Source organism: Ambystoma mexicanum, chromosome 4q, assembly GCF_040938575.1.
Source record: "Ambystoma mexicanum isolate Mex_15411 chromosome 4q, UKY_AmexF1_1, whole genome shotgun sequence".
NCBI classification, from domain to species: Eukaryota; Metazoa; Chordata; class Amphibia; order Caudata; family Ambystomatidae; genus Ambystoma; species Ambystoma mexicanum.
Genome location: NC_090928.1, coordinates 1145718918 through 1145739653, shown reverse-complemented (window position 1 = coordinate 1145739653; position 20736 = coordinate 1145718918). Strand labels below are relative to the sequence as shown.

The window sequence follows — 20736 nt, the reverse complement described above, 5'->3', positions numbered from 1 at the left end:
GTTTGTAAGGAGAATCAGTACCGAAGGCTAAAAGGAAGATGGAAAACCCTGCTCCTGTGAAAAATGCAGACTTGGGAGTACTCTACTCCCGCACAAGAGTACCAAAATGTTCCTGAGGTGGTAGGTGAAGTATTTGGATGAATTGAAATGATCATGTTCTGAGTCAGAAACCGAAACACACTCTTATGAAGTGAAGAATGCTTGTGCTTGGGTTTCGTATTATCAGAAGCACATGGCTGTACCGAATGGGGCCCTATGGTCCTCCTCTGGGATATCTGCAGCAGATTTAGCCTGTTTTTTGTTTTACCTGTGCTAAGGTAACCGATTTGGGAATCTCCCATGCAGACTTGGCTGTGCCGGGATCCTGGAGGGAGTTAGACTTGACCTTCTTAGAGACCTTGCTCTCTTTAGAGTGATTTCTGCCTGTTTTGGACGGTGACAAAGCCAAAATACTCCTCTACGGTACCTTCTAATCCTTGTCTGGAGCAAAAAAGGTTGTCCAGTACAGAAAACCTGGTGCTTTCCCACTAAAAAGTACTCGCAAGTGCATGAGCCCAGATTTAACTCCTTAATGGGTGCTGCAAGGACCCTTGGGTCTGAAGTGACAACCTTGCCACTGTTTCTGAAAGGCAATGCAGTGTTAGAAATTGCGCCCTGTCCTGAATCACTCTTACCGCTAAGACGTGAAGTCCTCCATCCTCCCACAAAGTCCACAGAGGCTTGTGGTACTGGATCCTTCTTCAAGCATGGAGACTGTTCCCGCACAGAACTGACAGGAACTCACCGGATGGAAGATCTTGAGACAGTCAGTCAACGCAGGTTCCGTGAGGTTCCAGCGCAGAAAAGTGCTTACCACATTCAATGTATCTCTTCATCCCTGGCGTGAGCAGGTTCTATCAGGGAGGAGGAAATGGTGACAAAATATACAGCAAAAAGGAGAAAGAATGCTGCGAAAAAGGGAGGCACAGAGAGAAACTCTTCCCACATCCAACCGCATAGGTGGAATAAGAGGAAATGGGAGTTGTCAGATGGTGGCGCAAGCCTGCGGAGGGAAGCCAGCACCAACTGAGACCCCCAAACTATAAGTCTTACAGTGAAAGCACCTTTGGGAAGCTTTTTTCCCCATCCAGCCTGCCGTGCAGTATGTCCCAATCGGCTGGGAAGGAGGGAGAGCAGGACGCTGGAGTACTGCTCTGTATCTTGGTGAGAATAAGGATAGGGTCACTTTGTGATGAACTGCCATCTGGCGAGAGTATAGAAGCCCTGGCTTTATTTACCTTTATTAAATAAAATCATACAGGTAATTCCATCACTGAAAGTGTAATCTGCTAATCCGATTCCCCTTTTCTAAACTCCATACCAAAGGAATAGTGTATACCTGTGCCCTGCTGCATCAGTAGCCTGACCTGCAGCGCCTGCTCTCAAGTGGCACAGAGCAGGTTCAGAGGTGACAGGTGCCCATTGGACAGCTGCAGTGACAGCATCTGCAGTGCAGGGGCCGCATTTGATATGCACTCCTGTTCCAAAAACTACATATCTATGAGGATGCTCCCCTGGCAGCACATGGAAGTTTCAAATTAAGCCATACCCGAGTTTTGACTATTTTGCCCAGCATCTCTCAATTCTCCAAGACACATCAATTTGATTTCATACATGTGTCAGTCCTGTGAGCCCAGTTCAGCTGTGTATGTGTATTTCTTCCAGTGAGGCTGCTCTGCTGCTGCCAGTAAGACTATAGCCTTGGGGTTGCCCCACTTAGGTAGGGCTTAAAACACCATCCCCCAGGAAGACAGCAACTCCACAGGAAGCTGCTCAGGAAAAAGGGCCCAACCATTCACAAAAGGAGTAGCCTCACACCAGGGTGCTGCATACCAAAGGTCCTTGGATTCCATTGAGAAGGGAAGGGGTATTGTAGACAGAGTGGCTCTTTACAGCGGGAGGAAGGTGCCACCATCTTGTTTCTCTCTGCCTCCATCTTTCCTTCCTGTCCCCACCCCTTCATGTAGCACAAAACACTTTGGGTGATATAAGAAGGCAAAGTACACTTGTTTCAAGAACAGGGATTGGATCCTGCAAGCAGACTTGCTTTAGTCCAATCACCTGCAGAATATTGCCTTTAAAAGAAGGGGACTCCCACCACTCGATTCACTTTTGGCCAAATGCTTAAGGAAGAATTAATTGGACCTCTGCAGTGAGAGTTTCAAAGTCATCCACCAGGGAAGTGAAGATTGGGTGTCCAAGGCAGAAGGAAGCTCTGACCCCTAACCATCCCTAGGGACCAGCGGGGGTGGGCTGCTGATGGAACAAGACCTGCCCCTCTGCCAGCCACAACAGTACCCAGGACCTCACTGTGTTGATGGACGTCTGCAGTTGTGTGCCAGCGTCTTGAGTCTGGGAGCCCAAAGACAAGGATTAATCTGCTTCTTGAATCCATGTATTGGGATTCACAGCAACCAGAGATTGAAGACAACCGGGACCCCCTGCATTTTCGCTGTTGGACCATGATTCTAGCCCATTCATCCCAGTCGAATCAACAGTACCAGCTGGTGCTGTATTTGGAGCTCACCTGATCTAAGAAATGATATGACACACCTTTCTAACCTGTTTGCCGCTCTACTGCACCTGCTGAGCTCGCTGTTGTGTCGCTTGAACAAGAAGCCACTGCTGCACCCCGCAACCCATGAAACTGCTAGCAACTTTGTTGCTGATCTTCACCGACATTTGACCAGAACAGGCGGGAACCTTCGAACACTGCATCGAACCGCCCAGCTCAAACTGCACATCCAGTCACTAGCATCTCCCCCAGTCACCTCAGTCGTACCAACCCTGGTGTCACTCATGATCCGCACTTTGTTGAGCATCTCTTCAAACTGCTGCAAGCCTCACCCAAGCTGCACCCATCCCCTGTTGGCTAGAACGAACCGCTCAATTGCTTGACCTCATCTAGAACTGCTAGAAGCATCACGTCATGCATCCACTCGATCCAGTGGGTTACCCAACGACTCAAACCAACTCGACATCAAGTTTCCACCTGGTCGAACCGCATCAGGTTCACAGTTCTGAGCCATCACAAGATCACGACTCAAACTCGATCCTAAACAGCAGTTGCCACAACTTGAATTGGTCACAATTTTCGAACCAACCCTGGTGAGCCATCTGAACTGCATTGTGCGAACGCCGCCCTCGAACTGTCCGAAGTACTGTTTCAAAGCAGCTTGATGTCTGCTCCCCGCTTGGGGTTACAAGAACCATTTCAGCTGAACTTTACTAGACGTCTCACACAGCACCAAGAAGCCCAGTACGACACTGTTGAAACCGACAAGAGGTATTATTGACGATTAACAGCACCCTTGGTCCAGTTGCTGGCCCTAGAGTTTGGTTAGGTCACTTACATCCCTTTTTTCATTAGAACATATCTTTGTTATAAATATTATTGCTGTTCAAACCCGATTCATTACCCAGAGTGCTGCATCTTGCTATCTTTGCTTATTCTGTGTTATTTCTGCTATAGTGGGTTTTGTGTGTTTTTTTTCTATTTAGTTTTTTCAGATGGCGTTTAATTAAAATATACATATTTTGTATAAAACCTTGATTGCATATTCCTTTATTTTGGACTGTTCTGCTGTTTGGGTAGTTACTGAATCACATTCACACCCTCTTGTGAATATAGCCTTTCCTCTTGAGAATATATCCCACTTTACTGCAAAAGGCAAAGGAGGTGTATCTCTAAACTGTCTGCGTTTTAACTTTAGGATTGGGAACTCTAATCATATAGCAGTTTGAGGGCTGAGTAGGTGCTTTAGCCATTACTCGCATTTTCAAGTCATTTCGTCACACACTTCCACAAGGATTCCATTTAAGGATTGAATATCAATTCTCAATCCTTTACTATCAGGAGTCTGCATGTTGGCCCTACTCACAAAAATCAAGTTTTAGGTATTAAATAGGATTGTCAGCAAAGTTTGAAAACATTTAGTAATTCCAAACATTTTAATTTTACAGCTTTATTAAATGTAGCTTTTCTGTAGTTGCAAACCCTAAAACGCAAGGTGCCCAGTCACCTCCTTTCTACGTTCAAATGTATATTCTTAATCTGTTTTGTCTGCGTTTTTTACTGCTTTGCTCACAGTTTGCATTTGCATTTTTTGCATTCATATTCATTTGAGTAAGAGAGTGAGTGATCTGATCAGAAACGCTGCACATAAGGGCAAGTAAGTGGAGCATTAATTTCCAAGGAGATTTACAGTTGAGTAGGTTGACAATTTGGTGTAGATTGTGGTGGGGTGGGGTGGGACTCGCAGAGGCGGATTTAACACTCGGACAAGGGACAATGCCCACGGGGACCCTTGCTCTGCCTCTCTCACTTGAAGGGAAAATAGCCCAGGCTGCACAAAGCCTCCCAATGAGATGTTATCTTTTAAATAGGCTCAGCAAGCACATAGTTTACAATGGGAGCGGATTAGCGATATTAGCAGGTTACAATACATGAAACATTTGCCTCTTTCATACGTGTCGCACTTTTGATAGCCATTAACTCCTCACACCTCGAGCTCCGCCTACCCAGCGCCTTTTGTCAATCTTGCCTATGGGGCCCTTTGCCTTAAATCTGCCACGAGATGGGGTTAGGAGGGACTCCTAAGGTACTATTAATTGGGGACATCACAGCCCTTTCTCCATTCTAATGGCATTAGCACCTTCTTATGATTTTCTAAATTATGTTAACGGGAGACATTTCCTTGCTTGCCAATCCATGGGAAACATAAAAAGGGAGACATTGACTCGCTCGCCAATCCATGGGAAACATAAAAAAGGGAGACATTTCCTTGCTTGCCAATCCATGGGAAACATAAAAAGGGAGACATTTCCTCGCTCGCCAATCCATGGGAAACATAAAAAAGGGAGACATTTCTTTGCAATGTCACCGAGCACCGTGCCATGTTACTGCGCCTTTGCGCTGTACTAAAATGCCAACCCCCACTACACCGACTAATGGGAGCGGGGGTGTCCCCGGTTCCATTAGATGGTAGCGGGGGACAATAAAGAAAAGGAAGAGTGAAAAGAAAATGGACGCTGCGGCGCCAGTTCAGACCCAGGTTAGTGGGAGACAAGTGACGCCACAGGGACAGAAGAGAGACGGCCGCACACCGAGAAGTGTGCCACCGAAAAGGTAAGTGGATGGGTAGAGGGGATGCAGGGCACAGTGAGCTACGTGATCTAATGGTAGTCAGTTTATTGAAAATCGACATTATGGGCGGCGCAGTGATCACATAGATCCAATCCATGTGTCCTCTATGAGAGGCTTATTCCCAAACAATAATGAACATGTATATTCTATCCTCCACAAATTTAAAAGTTAGGGCCAGAAACCAAAGAGAGAAGCCTCTAACTTGCTCCACAATTGTCTGCGGCAGAGTTAATGGTGTATTATGCCAAACACGGCTGTGCTTGCGTCTACTGCGTATGAAGGGTGAGTGGATATGTGCTGACTTCACATCAATCGCGTCACTCCATTTACAGGACTTGCCGATGTTCTGAGCATGAAGTCTGCAGGTGGCCAAGACCGGCGCTAACCTGTTACCAGGGGAACTGCGGCTCTTACCAATATGAAACCAAATGCAGGGGGCAGAGACTGCCGCAGGCAAGTGGAGGAAGCAGCAGCACTACAAATATCCGAAAGCCGGACTTTAAAGGCGGGATCCCTCTGCTTAGACCTTGAGAGTCCACAATCAGGCAACGTGGCCGAGATCAGAGAGGCGGGAGGCTTTTGATGAAGGCCGCGGGCCTGGGGTCTCAAGTGGGAACCGATAATAAAATTGGCTTATGGGGCATCACTTGCAATCATCCCTGCCTGATGTTCGCTCATAATGAAAGCAGGCAGCCCTTCAAAGCAGCCTCAGGAAGCCACCTCTGCCTGGCTGCAGGGGAGTAGAGGTTATTTCTATATCCACTGGAGGGATAGCAGCAACACTGGGGGGATGGGGGGTCTTGACGGAACATGCAGCGGACCAGGCTGCGGGCAGCATCTCTGCATCTATAATCACGCAGAATTTCTTCACATCAAAAAGGACTCATTATTTGGAAAACGTGTCCATATTAAGAGTGGCAACAGAAAGCAAGACTACATTAAACGGAAAGGTTGTCTCTGCTGTTGTATATTGCTATGCTTTTAAGAAAGAAGGTTGCATGAAGAGCCCGAGGTTTCAATGCAGCCAGCTGGATACCTGTGTGGGACTCCAGATCGGAAAGGCATCACACTTTAGACCAGAGGAAGGTCGAACAAGTGGGGCCTAAAGCTAATCGAGCTGTGCCCACCTCAGTGACATAAACACCTGTAAATAGGGACACAGCGCTGCTCAGTGGGCATTTACAGATTTTGGTTGGGCCTCGCGCGCTCAGGCCATACCCTGTTTACGCCTCTGGTTAAGACCTTTCCAGCGTATAAAGCACATATTTAGAACTAGTTATTTATTTAATCATTTACAGTGCAAACTTGGCTCGGGCGCAGAGGAGTGTTGTACAATGTGGGGGAACCCAGCGTCGGGCATGGTGTTTTTTGTTTTTAATCTCTTTTTTACTGATTTTCGTAACAACAAAAAACGACAGGAAGAAGAATAGTGGTTGCATGAATCAACCCCTTCCCTCATGTTCTGTCATTCTTCTACCTCTCTCCATCCATCCATCCATCCATCACAATTACATCGGCTCATCAATCCTACCATGGTCGCGCACCAGCTTCCCCGCATCATAAACACAAGCCCCCATGCGCACTGTGACAGTCTCATGGCGGGGTACCCCAGTCGGTCCCATTTAATAGTCAGGGCCTCTCCGGAGTCCGACCAGGACTTTTGGGGCCGAGCAACAAGATAATGTTTATAAGGATGTCCCTGGGCCTGGCACTGGGTTGTACCACTCTTTTGTATTCCAATTCCATCTCATTGCAATAAAGAATTTCTTCTTTCCATCACTCCACCTTGGGACCACGAGGCCTATCCCACACCAATGCCACCCTTCTTTTAGCTAAAAGCCAATTTCCCCACTCAGGCTTGAATCTGTGGCATTAACTAGCAGGGCAATCTCCGGTGATGGCTCCAACCTCTCCCCTATATGTCGTTGATTATCTCAAACACTTGTTCCCAAAATCGCAACACTGGGGGACAGTTCCATGGTACATGTATGAAGTCTGCCGGTGTAGCAGCGCATCGAGCGCATGCATCTGGGGTGCGAGGGAAAAATCTATTCAACATTGCAGGAGTATAATAAAAATACATGAAATGAGTCAACTTAAAAATAGGCTATTAAGGGCCATCTTTCTTGTTTGCACACAACAAGATCCCTACACCTCCTCAGATATCGAGCCCCCCAGAGATACCGCCCATTTCCTCCAGAAGGACTATGCCCATCCCGCCCGAGTGTCCTGTATGTTGCTGTAAAGATGGGATACGGTTCTACTAGTATCCACCTGCTCGAACATCCCATCCAGTATAGGATCCACATCTGGCGGGTTCGGAAAGGTTGAGAATAGGCTTTCAGGGATATAAGTGCCCCTTGCTCCGTAGCTCCTCCACTGTTAGAAGCTGCCCTCCCGGAAATAGGTCCCAGAAGCAAGATACGCCCAATCGTTCCATGCCGCTTATGAATCCCAGCTCACTAGTCAGCGCCTTCCGACAAACACTTCGCACAACACGAAAGACAACAGACTAACACTAGAGCCGTTCACCTGGCATGCAACAAAACAAGGGTCAGGCAATTGACCAGAATCACACACACCTGACAGCCCTTTTCCTTCGCTACAGGGATAAAAGGTGGCGCATGACAGCACCCTACGAGCAATGCAGACCGCACGACGTGAGAGCTAGCTCAGCATGGCGGTTCAAGAGTAGGCGAAAAACGGTGCAAGTCGAGAGGATCCCAAAGGGAGAAGTGACCTTGCCCTTATCGACAGAGACCTGTGAAGCCTCAAGAGAAGGAATCGTAAGACCATGAACAATAGCCAGCATGTGCTGCAGCAGATGTCAACGGTGCCCGGGCACCTCCTCTGCTGGCAGCCAAGCGAGGGAGAGATGCATGGCCAAATGGTACCGGCCTTGATTCTACAGACAAGAAAGCAAAGTAATTCTTCACAGCCAGTGAGTCGAGGGGAAAGCCGATAAAGAAAACAAACTGTGTTGAATGAAAGTAGCAAGCGGCTAATTGAACTTTGAATAAACTGTGAATTTATATAGGAAAAGGAGAAAGCCAGCATAGCAGAATCAAACACCACGTGGGTGTTCCCTCGAGAAACTCTAGGCGATTACCATGCTATTTGAACTACAGTAAGCAGAAGGCCTTAGGAAAATGAGGAAGGGGGGGTCAAAGTGGTCATACAGGGGTCTTGTCAAATCCTCCGTACATTCAAAAGTCTTTGACCGACAGGATTCAGACGAATCTGGCATGGTATGATGAGTGCGTTGTAAAGGTTGGCAAGAGGGAACCCGGTGGAGGGATGCTAACAATAGGGGACAAAATCTGAAGTCCCATGAGCATTGTGTTGACAAGAGTGAACCCGGTGGAGGGATGTCCACAGTGAACTGAAAGGGAACAAAAAGGGGGCGAAGCCTAAAAGAACCGTTTAAAGAGACATTTAGTTTTTGTTGAGCACAAGCATTGTAAGACCAGGGGAAGTGGAGTGTCCCCATTGGCATTGGGATCCGAGTCCGGCAGAGAGAGAACCCGAAAGGAAAGCCATTGAGAACCCGAAGGAGGTAGGCTGGAAGTTGAAAAGGGGTCCAAGCCCGAAAGAGGGGTGGAAAATCACCACCCAGTGTTTGTTGAGAAAGAAACTGTTAAATGGAATTGTCAAGTACAACTAGAAGCGGTCTGTGCCCGGAAGAGGGGGACCCAGGAGTGAGAACGTCACCCAAAGTCATATGTGGAATTGAACTTTTGTGCATGTTTATTGAAAATATCAGGCCCTCGAAGGCAAGAGACTTTTTTTTATTGAAAAGAGACTTAACCATTGAAGATCCTGATAACTGGAACAGAACTGTCAACTCGTGATGGGAAAGCTCTAGTGTGTGCTGTTCTCAGGAGACCCACCTTGTTCTGTGCTGAAAACGTGGGGGAAGGGAGACCCCTGCAATCACATCCTGACTTATTATTTATGAACACTTTTTCCCTTTGTTGAAATCCCTATACCACACTTTTTCTATAATTAGTTGTAAGGATTTGGCAAAAGGTTTTTGTTAGTATAGGCCTTTTTACTTTGACAAAACGCCACAATGCCGGCCTTATTTTTCATTTGATGGTCGACGCTTGCTCCCATCTTAGATTTAGGTTAGGTGTTTTTCCAACCTGCATCATGTTATCATGTTTAAATAAACACTGTTGAATTGTGATCACTTGTGTCAGTCTTTACTGTTGCTACCGTGAGTTCCTTACAACATCTTGTAGGATCTCAGAATGACTGAATGGGCATAGAAAATGTTTCTGGTTACCCTTTTATCAAGGGGTTTCATTCATCTCTGTACAGGGTCTGAATTAGCTTGCTTCTCAGTTACTTTGCTTGCTGGGATTCAGGATTTCCCACTGTCACGCATAGCCAACTAAACTCAAAAGCCTGTTACGCTGACAGAAATAGGCAGAACATAGCCTCTATAGAGTCTCATTTGTCTCACTGGCTCCAAAGCCAGACCGTCTCACAGATTGCAGAGGGTCACTTCTCTTGATTGAGCTCCTATTCAATAGCATTTTAAACACAATTGTTGAAGACAAGGACAAGTGTTTCACAGTGTGCCTCACAATTGAGTGCTTTAAAACTCAAGGAATGGAGGAAAAATGCAGGGAACCACAGTGATCAAATTATGTAGATGCGAAGGGCACTGGCTTGTGTCCCAAAATAATTTGTTAACAGCAGATTTTTAAATATAGTTGAAGACATAGTGTGGAGTGCAAACGGAATAGAGAGCTCATCTGGAGGAATGGGCTTTAATACTGCTTTTGCACTGGGCCCACACAGGCCCTTCTTGGAAGAATAACTTTACCTTCATGATGGTCACCTCTAAATAGAAAGGCCTGCGTCCAGAACTAGAAACGTGGTGTCTCTCCCACCTCAGTCCATGCACACATAGCATGTATCTTCTCCATCTATGAAATACAACACTCTCTCCAGAGGCACAATTATCACTGGGCACCAGTAGAGGCAGCTACATTGGTAGAATTGTGCTGTACAAACGCACTTTACATTACACGAGCATGCTTGCAAACCACCATTAGCTTGCTGAACAAATAGAAGGCCAGTGTAACCAGATTAGTAGCTGATGAATTTCAGATACAATTTTCAGCACCAGACAGTGAAGCCAGAAAGGTACCAGCCATGTAAAAGGTCTATATGTAGCACTAGATTATCAACAATATCGGACTAAAAGCAGAAAGGGGATAAGAGGAAGAGATTTAAAAGACCTCACAGAAACATTTAGCAGTCATGTTATAATATTACTCAAGACTGCCTTCTACGAACGGACGGATTGCTTTGTTACAGCATATAGATGTGCTCTTATTCATAAAAAGGTCAAGTGGTGGAAATGAGTTATGCAACCCAAACAATCGAACTGCCTCGTGCTACTTATGTCTTATGTAACACAACATACAATAGTCCTGCCTGGAGTTCCACTAATTAATCTAAGTGCAATTTGCAATGGTGTAGCTGACCTGGCACACATCATATGGAAAAGTGTGATGATCTCTACCTTTGGACTGTAGACAGGTATTCTAGCCAAACTCCTTTAAAATGATTCTCAAGTCTGCATTGAGGAAATGTCAGTGAAGCATATGGGGTAAAAAGAAGCTCACACCAAGAGAAATAAAGCATTGCAGATACCGGGGAATGTGTATTCGTTACATCAAGGAGCCACGGTAAGTAGTTAATAGAGGTAAATCCAATGACGTGTGCATGCAGGTTTACATTGCTTGATGACAGCTTGTGTAATGTTATAAGTTAATCAACTCTTCAGTGTGAAATAAAACTCTTACCGGCTGCTTGAGGCGAGGCTTCCACCTCCAGATTGGCAGAGAAACGTTCAGTCGGCGCTCCAAGGACTCCAACGGGCAGTGACTGGTCCCCAGAAGCCAAATCCCCCTCAAGTTCCTCATTTATCGGGAAGGTGATGTCACTGACAGGCTCCTCCTTTATCCTCGGTGGTTTGGTATCTTCCGATGCTTTTTCTGGGCAGACCATCTTCTCGTAATCCTCAGAGAGCTGCTTGCTAGTCTATAGATGGATTTCAAACGAAAGGGTTAAAAGACTTGTGCAAACAAAGTGCAATCCTTCAACAATATTTTCTGATAAAGGAAAGAAGAGCTATGTAGACAGCTTGTCTGGTAGAACCTTCTCCTCTTTGGCATTGCAGCCCTTACCAAAGAAGTTGCAAGAGCTCAGCAAGAACTCTGAAAAATGAAGGACAAGAAAATGGGCAGATGTACAAAGATATGAAGGACGTGGACATATCCTTCTACAGGTGGAACAAAGTGTGACCTAGATGGTTCCGTTTAACCCACACTTTGCTGTCTACTGGAAACACCTCAGGCTCAATACCTGAAATTGTTCCACTTCCTGAAAATGTGTTCTTTTCAGGAGATTTCTTTTATGTCATTAAAGCTGATAAACTGAAGCGCCGCTTTCCTGTGTGCCTTCCTGATGGGCAGATTAGCCACAAGGACAACTCAAACGATGCATTCCAAGCTGTTGAGGATTTCGGTGCATAGTGTCATTTTGCAAAATTCCAGTATGCCCCCAGTTTGGCCTTCACAGTTTGCAGAATGCCCCCGTTTGACAACACCAGACAGGTCCTGTTACCAGTTGATTACTATTTTGATAATCAAAGTATGCACAATTTCACCACCATCTAAATTTACCAATCCCATTGTTTCCAACTTTTGGATCTTTCCTGCTAGACAATCATTGTTTGCACTATGCCTACTACCCAGAGAGGTTTCCAGTTTGCCAAATCCAACCGTTTTACCAGTTTGACAAATCTCAGTATTTTTCCACAGTACCCGATTATATAGATTTGTAAACCCACTATATTTTCAGTTTGCTAATCCCAGTAAATTCCCAGTTTGACATTACCAGTGAACACTCGGTTTGACAGGCCTAGTACATTCCCAGTTTGCACAAGCCCACTATATAATCTTTGTGAGTTGGGAAAATCTAAATCAGTACTTCCATTGTTTACAGACCTCCTACTCCTCCTCCAAATTGGACACCTTGCACAAAGTTTCCCCATCGTCCTTTAACCTGTGTGATACCTTCTGCAAATAGAACTTTAATCTCAACTCTTGGGCCACACCGACTGCGCTATACAACCACTCAATCCATTTTCATGACAACTCTATTCATTTGGTCTTTATCGTCGCCCCTCACCGCTCCATTCTGTGTATCAATCACTCCTGTAAGAAAGGCATGGCATCAAAGTAAGACAGACACAAGTGATCACAGTTCAAGGGTGTTTATTAAATCTTAAAATGGGAAGATAAACGCATAATCTAAACCTAAATCTACGATGGGAGCTAGCTGCAACCATCAAATAATAATTATACCGTCCAAGTGGAGTCTAGTCGAATAAAAGGGGCCAACACTAAGAAACCTATTGCCAATCCTTACGCTGTGTTACAAAATAGTGTGGGATAATGTTCACAAGAAAAGAAGAACAAGTTACTTACCCTTGGTAACGTTCTTTCGACTGGATGTTGCCTCCGTTTCAGAACATTTTTTTTTTTTTTCCGGCAGAGGGCACTGTGCGTCCATGCAGTCGACTCGATGTCCCTCCGGGATCTCCGTCTCGAGGATGATGTCATCGAAGGTATATATAGCACACGCAGCGCCCCATGGCTTCATTTCTGTTTTTTCTTTCAGTTGAAACTACCCGCATAATCACAGGTTTGGCCGTACTAAGCTTTCAAGGAGCAAAAGCTGTAATAGCACAGGAAATGCTACTGTGGGGTAGGCTGGGAGGGCGATGAGGCATACGTGTGAGGAACATCCAGTCGAAAGAACGTTACCAGGGGTATAAGTAACTTGTTCTTCAAATGGATGGTGTCCTCCCACGTATTCCTCATCTTTGATAGACACCAAAAGCAGTGTTTGTTTTGCTGGAGGGAGTAAGAATTTAGCTATCAATGGTTTCCATGAACCAAATGGAGGACAGCCTTTCCAAAGCTTCCATCCTGACCGAGGGAAGACTCAAGGCAGTAATGCTTCATGAACCTGTGTATAGTACGTAGCTGCCTCACAAATTGTTTTGATCATACACCTCTTTGCAGAGCTGTTGAGGTAGCCATGCCCCTGGGGGAATGGGCCCTTAAGCCTTCTGGGGGATCCTTGCCCACCAGTCTATAGCATTCTATAGACTGGTAGAACAGATTCGAATGCATGGAACGGATTCGATTGCGTGGAACGGATTCGATTGCGTGGAGCGGACTGGAGTGCATGGAGCCGACTGGAGTGCATGGAGCCGACTGGAGTGCATGGAGCCGACTGGAGTGCATGGAACGGACTGGAGTGCATGGAACGGACTGGAGGGCATAGAATTGCGCGACTTACATGGAATGGTTTGGAGTGCATGGAACGTTTGAAAGAACATGTAACCCGAATGCCACACCAGCTGCACACATATCCGGTGCTCACACACACCTTTGACTCCCTCTACTCTCTCTACTGACTTGAACTTCGGTTCCCAAGGGCGTTCAACCTACCAGCGCCTTCAGACCATACCAATGGTACATAAGGCGCTATATAAATGCAAAGTAACATAACATTCTGAAATTGTCAGAATGATCCATCTGGATAAACAGCCTGACCCAAAGTATCGCCTATAAAAAGCTGATCATCTATACAAAGTTTGGTTAATCTAGAGATGTAGAAGCTTAAAGCTCTACGAGGATCCAATCTGTGTCATCTCTCCTCTTTGCCAGGCGGAGGATAGAAAGTGGGCAATACAATTTTCTGTCCTTGTCTCGGGAGCATAGCTCAGGGGCAATGTGCTCTCCTTGCAAGCAAGACGACACGGAGCATCACAGGTTCGATCCCCGGGTCCACACTTAGAAACCTCTGGGTATTAAGTGCGTTATAAATAACCTATCATATCATGAAAATCTAAAATGATTTTAGGTCAAGAAGGCTTAACCGTCAGAACAACCTTATCCCTGTAGTAAAGGGTGGCTTGGATGATAGTGCCTGCAATTCACTCACTCTATCGGCTGAAGTTAATGCTACCAATAGAATGGTTTTAAATGTTAGCAACCTTCACGAACATGAATGTAGGGGTTAAAAAGGTGTACACATAAGAAATGTTAATACCAGATTAAGGTCCCAAACTGGAACCTGTAAAGGAGATGTGGGGAACACATTGGTAACTCCCTTTAGAAATTGTGTTACTAGTGGGATCTTCAAATAAGAAGATTCCTCTGACGAGTGCTTAAAAATGGATAGCGCCGCCAAATATCCTTTAATTGTTCCAACCTGGAGCCCCAGATTGGCTAGATATAGTAGAAAAGATAACACTTCTGATGTTTTACATAGTAAAGGGTCTACATTCTTATCCTTGCACCAGTTGCAGAATTTGTTCCAAGAGCAACGGTACAAGGACTTAGTTGCTGGCCTTCTGGCTGAAAGCAAAATCTCCTTTACATCATCCGGGAGGTCCCAATCCTTGCATCTCAGCCTCTCAGAAACCATGCATGAAGGCCGAGTGTCTTGACCTCTGCGTGGAGAACCCGACCCTCCTCTCGCAAGAAGAGGTCCCCTCTCTGTGGAAGATGTATTGGAGGGCAGATGGACATGTCCAGAAAGTCCGGATGCCACGTTCTCCTGTCCCAATCTGGGGCAATTAGGATGATGGATTTCCCAAACTTCCTGAACCTCCTGATCACGTGTGGAATGAGGGGGACTGGAGGAACACATAGGAGTGGTACCTCCCAGTCCACTACAAACACATCTCCGGCCCTCTTGGAGGAAATTCCCTGGAGCAGTACAGTGTACAGTTTGCACTTCTGGTTGACACTGCTCGCAAACAGATCCACTTGCGGGGTTCCCCAAAAGGTGACAATCTCTTGAAGGACTTCCCGAGCTAGTTCCCACTTTGTGCTCTGCATGCTCAGAGCATCCGCTGCCATGTTATATGATAGCGCCTATACACAATGTGTTTCAAAGCACTTCAAGGCAAGGAAGGGAACAAGGGAGAATACAACATTCTTAAAGGCCATGAACAGTAAGGAGGTGAAATTAACTATCGTACTCGGCCTGACAACATTTCAGATAGTGCAAGTGCTAAGACATAGATAAGGAAGGGAGGGGAGAGGGGGAAGGAAATGGAAACAGACAGGCAACTACCGTACTAGGCCCGACAACATTTCTGGTAGAGCTGGAGGAAAACAAAAGTTGAGGAAGAGGGGTGCAGAAAGGGAGGGGAGGGGAGGAACAAAACAAGCGACTATCGTACTAGGCCTGACAACGTTTCAGAAAGTGCTGGAGGGAGGGGGGGGCAACAGTAAGCGGATAGGGGAGCGACAGACGAGGTTTCTATCATAGTAGGTCCAGGGACAATTCTGATCGTTCTCCTCTCCGGCTAGGTGAACTGCCAATAGGGAGATTCCTTCTTGAATTGCCCAGTAGCAGAGTTGCATTGCCTCTCTGCACAGTGGTACTGACCCTACACCTCCTCTTGTTGAGGTATTACATGGCCACTGTGTTGTCCGTCATTATTAGGACATTCTTTCCCTGTACAGGGGGGGGAGAAAGGCTTTCAGAACAAGTCCGATTGACCTCAGCTCTATGAATGATGTGTAGTTTGGACTCTGATAGAAACCAACGACCGCTGAGTGACAGATCGTCTGCGCGGGCTCCCTACCCCATGCGTGAGACGTCCGTCACTACGGTTATCTCCAGTCGGTTACCAAAAAGGTTATCCCTTCATAATGTTGTCCTCGCAGGCCCACCACAGGAGATCCTGTGCAACCCTGCTTGGAACCTGAAGTACGTCTGACATGTTGCCTGAGAATTGAGACCATTGTGTCCCGAGAGCCCATTAAAAGGGATCTCATTCTCAGGCGAGCCTCGGACACCAAAAAAAATGCAGGATGCTATGAGGCCAAGCCACCTCAAAAAGTCAAAGGCCGGGTGACGCTGAGCATTCGGAAACTGGAGACCATCTGTAGAATGTCTTAAGAACTTGGGTGGCGAGCCATTTCCCCAAGGATGTATCCAGTACAGTGCAGATGAACTGGAGCTTTTGGGACAGTAATATGGGACTTCTTATAATTGAAGCAGAAGCCCAGTCTGTGCAGAGCGGCAGGTGATGTTGAGATGAACCAGGACTTGTTCAGGAGAATGCGCTCCGTCCTTCTTGGGTATTCGGGAATATGGAGAGGACCAGCCGTGGTTCCTCTCCACTACAGGCACTGGTTCTATAGCAGGGTCAAAATTTCCTGCACAAGGAGCGGATCTGGATCCCTTAAAGAGTGGCTCCCCGGTGGATGGTTCTGAGGTCTTTGAATGAAGGGAAGGCAGTAACCTTGGGCTATGGTTTGAAGTGCCCAACCATCCGAAGTAATGTCTCGCCATTCATTCAGATGCTGAGACAGCCTGCCTCCCACTGGTGTTTCATGACTCAAGACCTCAGAGGTTTTGAGGCGGCGGAAGCAGTGGCTGTTGGTAAGGATGCCCCTGCTTGAGCGGGCTTTGCACCTCTCCCTCATCCACCACGAGGGAAACTTCTTTGGCCTCTTTAACCAGCCATTCCTCTTGCTCTTCCAACTGAGAAACAGTAGCGTAAAGATCTACCCCTCCAAGGTGGTCTACTGGGGTGAAAGGGCTGAGGCTGCCCAATTGCGGCACCTAGGGATTTGGATTCTGCCTTTGAGGTCTGCCACTTCTCAAGGCTTTCATCAGGGCTTCTCAAGGCTTTCGTTACCAAAAAGGTGAGATCCGTCAAAAGGCATGTTAAGGAGTCTGGACTGCACATTCGCCGCAAATTCAGACTTCCTCAACCACGCAAATCTCTGCATTACACCACAGGCCCTGAGGCTGAGGTAAAGTGCCCAAGGCTCGGTGTAGTAAGATATCAGCAAATTACCCTTTTTGCAGTTTTCATTAAAGACTACATTGAATACTACAGAATGAGGTTGAATGTTTTACAACTAGTGCAATGTTCAGACAACAGGATGCTTAACATGAGATGGGAATTACTGAATATCCCACGATACCACTTTATTAAGATTGTATTAACTGTTTACATACCGGAACTCATTTCATACCAAGCATTACCCTAAGGCTGAGGCTTTTTCCATGGATTAATTTTTAATGGCAGAAAAGTCACCAAGTTTGTGACACTAAGTTACACTTACAGCAATGAATGATGTTGTGTCATGGGGGTTTGGAAAGGTGTTTTCTTCCTTATTACTCCAGCACAGGAGCAACATGTGTTTTTGTAGTTCACATATTCGTAAGCACAATATAGATTACAGCAAAAAAGCAGAGCAAGGAAACGTTGAAGCTGTAAGGCTATAAAGTGTTAGAAACCTACGTTAATGCATTACACATATAAACTGACAGTGACAAAGAACAAAACACATGAACTACATGAACATGCAGTACAGAAGCTGAGACAGCCCAGATCTAAGCAGAAGGCACTAGAGTGTTCCTCATACAGATGCAGATACTAGCTAGGCTCCTACAGTAGATAATTGAGGAGAAGCAACTCATCAAAAGAACTATAAGCTATCCTAAAACTCAATATCAAAAGGCGTGTATCAGTGCTCATCTCTAGTGGTGCACACCCTGTTCAGTAGGCATTAATTAGACGTTGAGGAAAAAGACCAAGACTGGATAGTCGGCGGTGAGGGCTGCACATCCCAAAAGACCATTAATAGGTAAGATCATAATCTAATAGTACGTTAGTATTCATAATAACTGTATGCGATTCCAGAAATAGTTGGAGAAAGTAATAAGATGTGATCAATCTAATGCTTCAAACAATTAGCAGACACCTCTTGGCCAATGCATGTCGGACCATCATGTCCTTCATTAGGGCAAACTCTTCAATTTAGACGAAACAAAAAAAATATATATATATCATAAAGCAATAGGGGGGTGACCAAAAAATTGAACCAATAATTTGTCAGCATCGGTATAGACATCAATTCAATGGCCACAATGAAAAATGGCAACAAGAACATTATGGAAACCAGGATGATAATTACTGAATAGAAAAGTGTGCACAAAACCAAGTCATTCACCACAGTATTGAAGAAATAGGTCCCAACAAAATTAATAAATCAAAAAAAACAAAACAAAATTACAATGGAAAACATATGGAAAAACACACGTTTTAGATTAGGAACAAAAACACAGACAAAAACATAAGAGCATCATCAGTATAGGTTATAATCAGAGTTTCTCATACTATCTAGACTAAGAAAAAGAAGGCACTTGCATGTATGAAATTGAGACACTACCACAACAGATCCAGAGTGTGCTAATGGCCTAGTAGATGATAAAATGTGGAAAATACGTCATTTCCAGGGGCACATTCGTAGTGCTGCTAGGGGAAACAGAGTGAAGATACTAAGAAAAATGGCTCCAAACTGCTAGATTTGGACCAGAATACTAAATCGATCACTGCCACCTTAACTTCACTGTCACAAGACTATAAGGATAAATAATAAGAGCCTTCAGCTCAAATGTGTACAGAAATTCCTTGCGAATATTAGAAATGCCAATCAGACTGTCATTTCCTGATGCCGGCAGTCCCTCTACTTGTGGTTCAGCGAAAACAGCCTCTCAAAGTGGTGCTGTGATCCAAACTAGAGTCTTCATTCCCATACCTAACAAAACGATGGAGCCGTTTAACCTCATTATTCCAGATGATGCCAAAAACGTTAATCGAAAACAACCAAACTAGCGTACACTTGACCATCTGCTTAAAAACATATCTAAGTCAATGTGAACCAGATCGAGAATGGCCGGATTAAGGTTGAGACAGAAGTTTCAACTGCCTTAAAGGAGCAGTACCAAGGTCATGTGGCAATGCTTGCAAGTGTTAAAGTCACGTGATGGGAATCACACGTCTTAGCTACCCATGCCTGATGCATCGAAAAAAATGTAAAACAATCATGCGTCGGAGCAACAGCATCCACAGTGCAGGTCAATGGCCAATTAGTACACCTCCAATGCACATTTGGTTGTAATAGTACAAAAATGATACCATTGCTATAAATTCAATTGCGATATGAAAGATTGGCTCAAAAGCTAAATGGGTATAGCGCCCTAACGTTGACCACGTTCTAAATGTCGCACCTTCATATATGATAAAGGGTATTCATAAGCTCAGACAAAAATTTAACTATCATAATTTAGGACAGTAGGTGGCGTATAATCCAATTTACGTTAAATGGTTCTTCAAAGTGCTGCGTAATACGTGTGTCTCTGTGTCTGAAAGGGAGTCTCATGGGAGACGGATAGCAATGTAGGCAGCCTTCTCATGGCCAGCGTGATCACAAACCCTTCAGTTACCAGTTTGTCACGCTCAGACGATTTACAAAAGGTTAAATACCGGCTCACCAAATACGCTGATTCAAAATAAAAGTAAACCATACCAATTACACTGTAATGTGTAGGAAAGGGTGGCGATGTCCCCTTTCAGACAATCCATAGTCCAATGCATGAGTATCCATAACAGGACCAGACCCTTTGTTGGGTGATAGAAAACATTTAACAATATGCATTAAGATTCAGCAGAACACAACCATTTGAGAGGAATTGAATAGGTGTACCCATATTTGCTGTTTTAAGATTCAGAGTCACAAGCCAAGAGGTACAAAAAGAATCATTGTGAGCGCAATTTATGTTGAGAGACAGTGTTTAAAGAAAACACAGAAGTTAACAGTTTTGCGATTTACGTATTCATAGAAAGCAACGTAAATCCCCACTCTTCATTCATCCCATTTGGGGTCAATGAATCAAGACAGTTGATCCAAAATGCCTCTGTATGAGGTTTTTGGGAACTACTACTTCAATACTGTGGGAATTACTTGGTTTTGTGCGCACACTTTCTTATTCATCAATTACCATCCTGGTTTCCCCATATGCTCTTTTTGCCATTTTTCATCATTACCATTGAACTGATGTTGCTGATGTATACAGAGTCAATGTTCTATACCGATATGGAGGAAAATTATTGGTTCCATCTTTTCGGTCATCCCCTATTGCTTTATGATTTTTATGTGTGTTCTAAATTGTAGAGTTTGCCCTGATGAAGAACCTAATGGTCCGAAATGCATTGGCCAAGAGGCTTCTGCTAATTGTTTGGAAGAATTAAAATGGTCCAATGTTATTATTTCCGATCATTTGTGGAATCACATACAGTTACTATTAATACTAACGTACTATATTATCATCTAACCATTTAATGGGAATGCAGGGAATGCAGACACAGCCAGCAGCTTCAGAGAGACAAGGCCTTCGAACAGAAGCTGTGATCCAGATCAGGGGGAAGGAGCACCTCAGTCCGTTCCTTCTGGTCTTTGGCGACGTCTGATTTTTTTGGAGGGTCTGATGCAGAGTTAAGTGCAACCTCAAGCAGCAGCGAGTATTTCACAAAGTAAGTTCACAGTTCCAACTGTAAGAAAAGGGAAAAGGGGTGGGGGGTGCTCTTAGCCTCTTCAGGAGGCAGTAAGCAAGCACAGCACCCAATCACACAGCAAGCA

At 45.1% G+C, this 20736-nt stretch overlaps 1 protein-coding gene across 3 annotated transcripts in view; it reads right to left on the bottom strand.

Annotated features, from left to right (window-relative positions):
• SUPT7L (SPT7 like, STAGA complex subunit gamma) overlaps positions 1-20736 on the bottom strand; it is a 138253-nt gene that overhangs the window by 26729 nt on the left and 90788 nt on the right. For all 3 annotated transcript variants that reach the window (XM_069608737.1, XM_069608739.1, XM_069608738.1), the window contains exon 4: positions 11008-11245. In XM_069608737.1, the coding sequence (XP_069464838.1) occupies positions 11008-11245 (238 nt within the window). The remainder of the gene's footprint in view (positions 1-11007; positions 11246-20736) is intronic.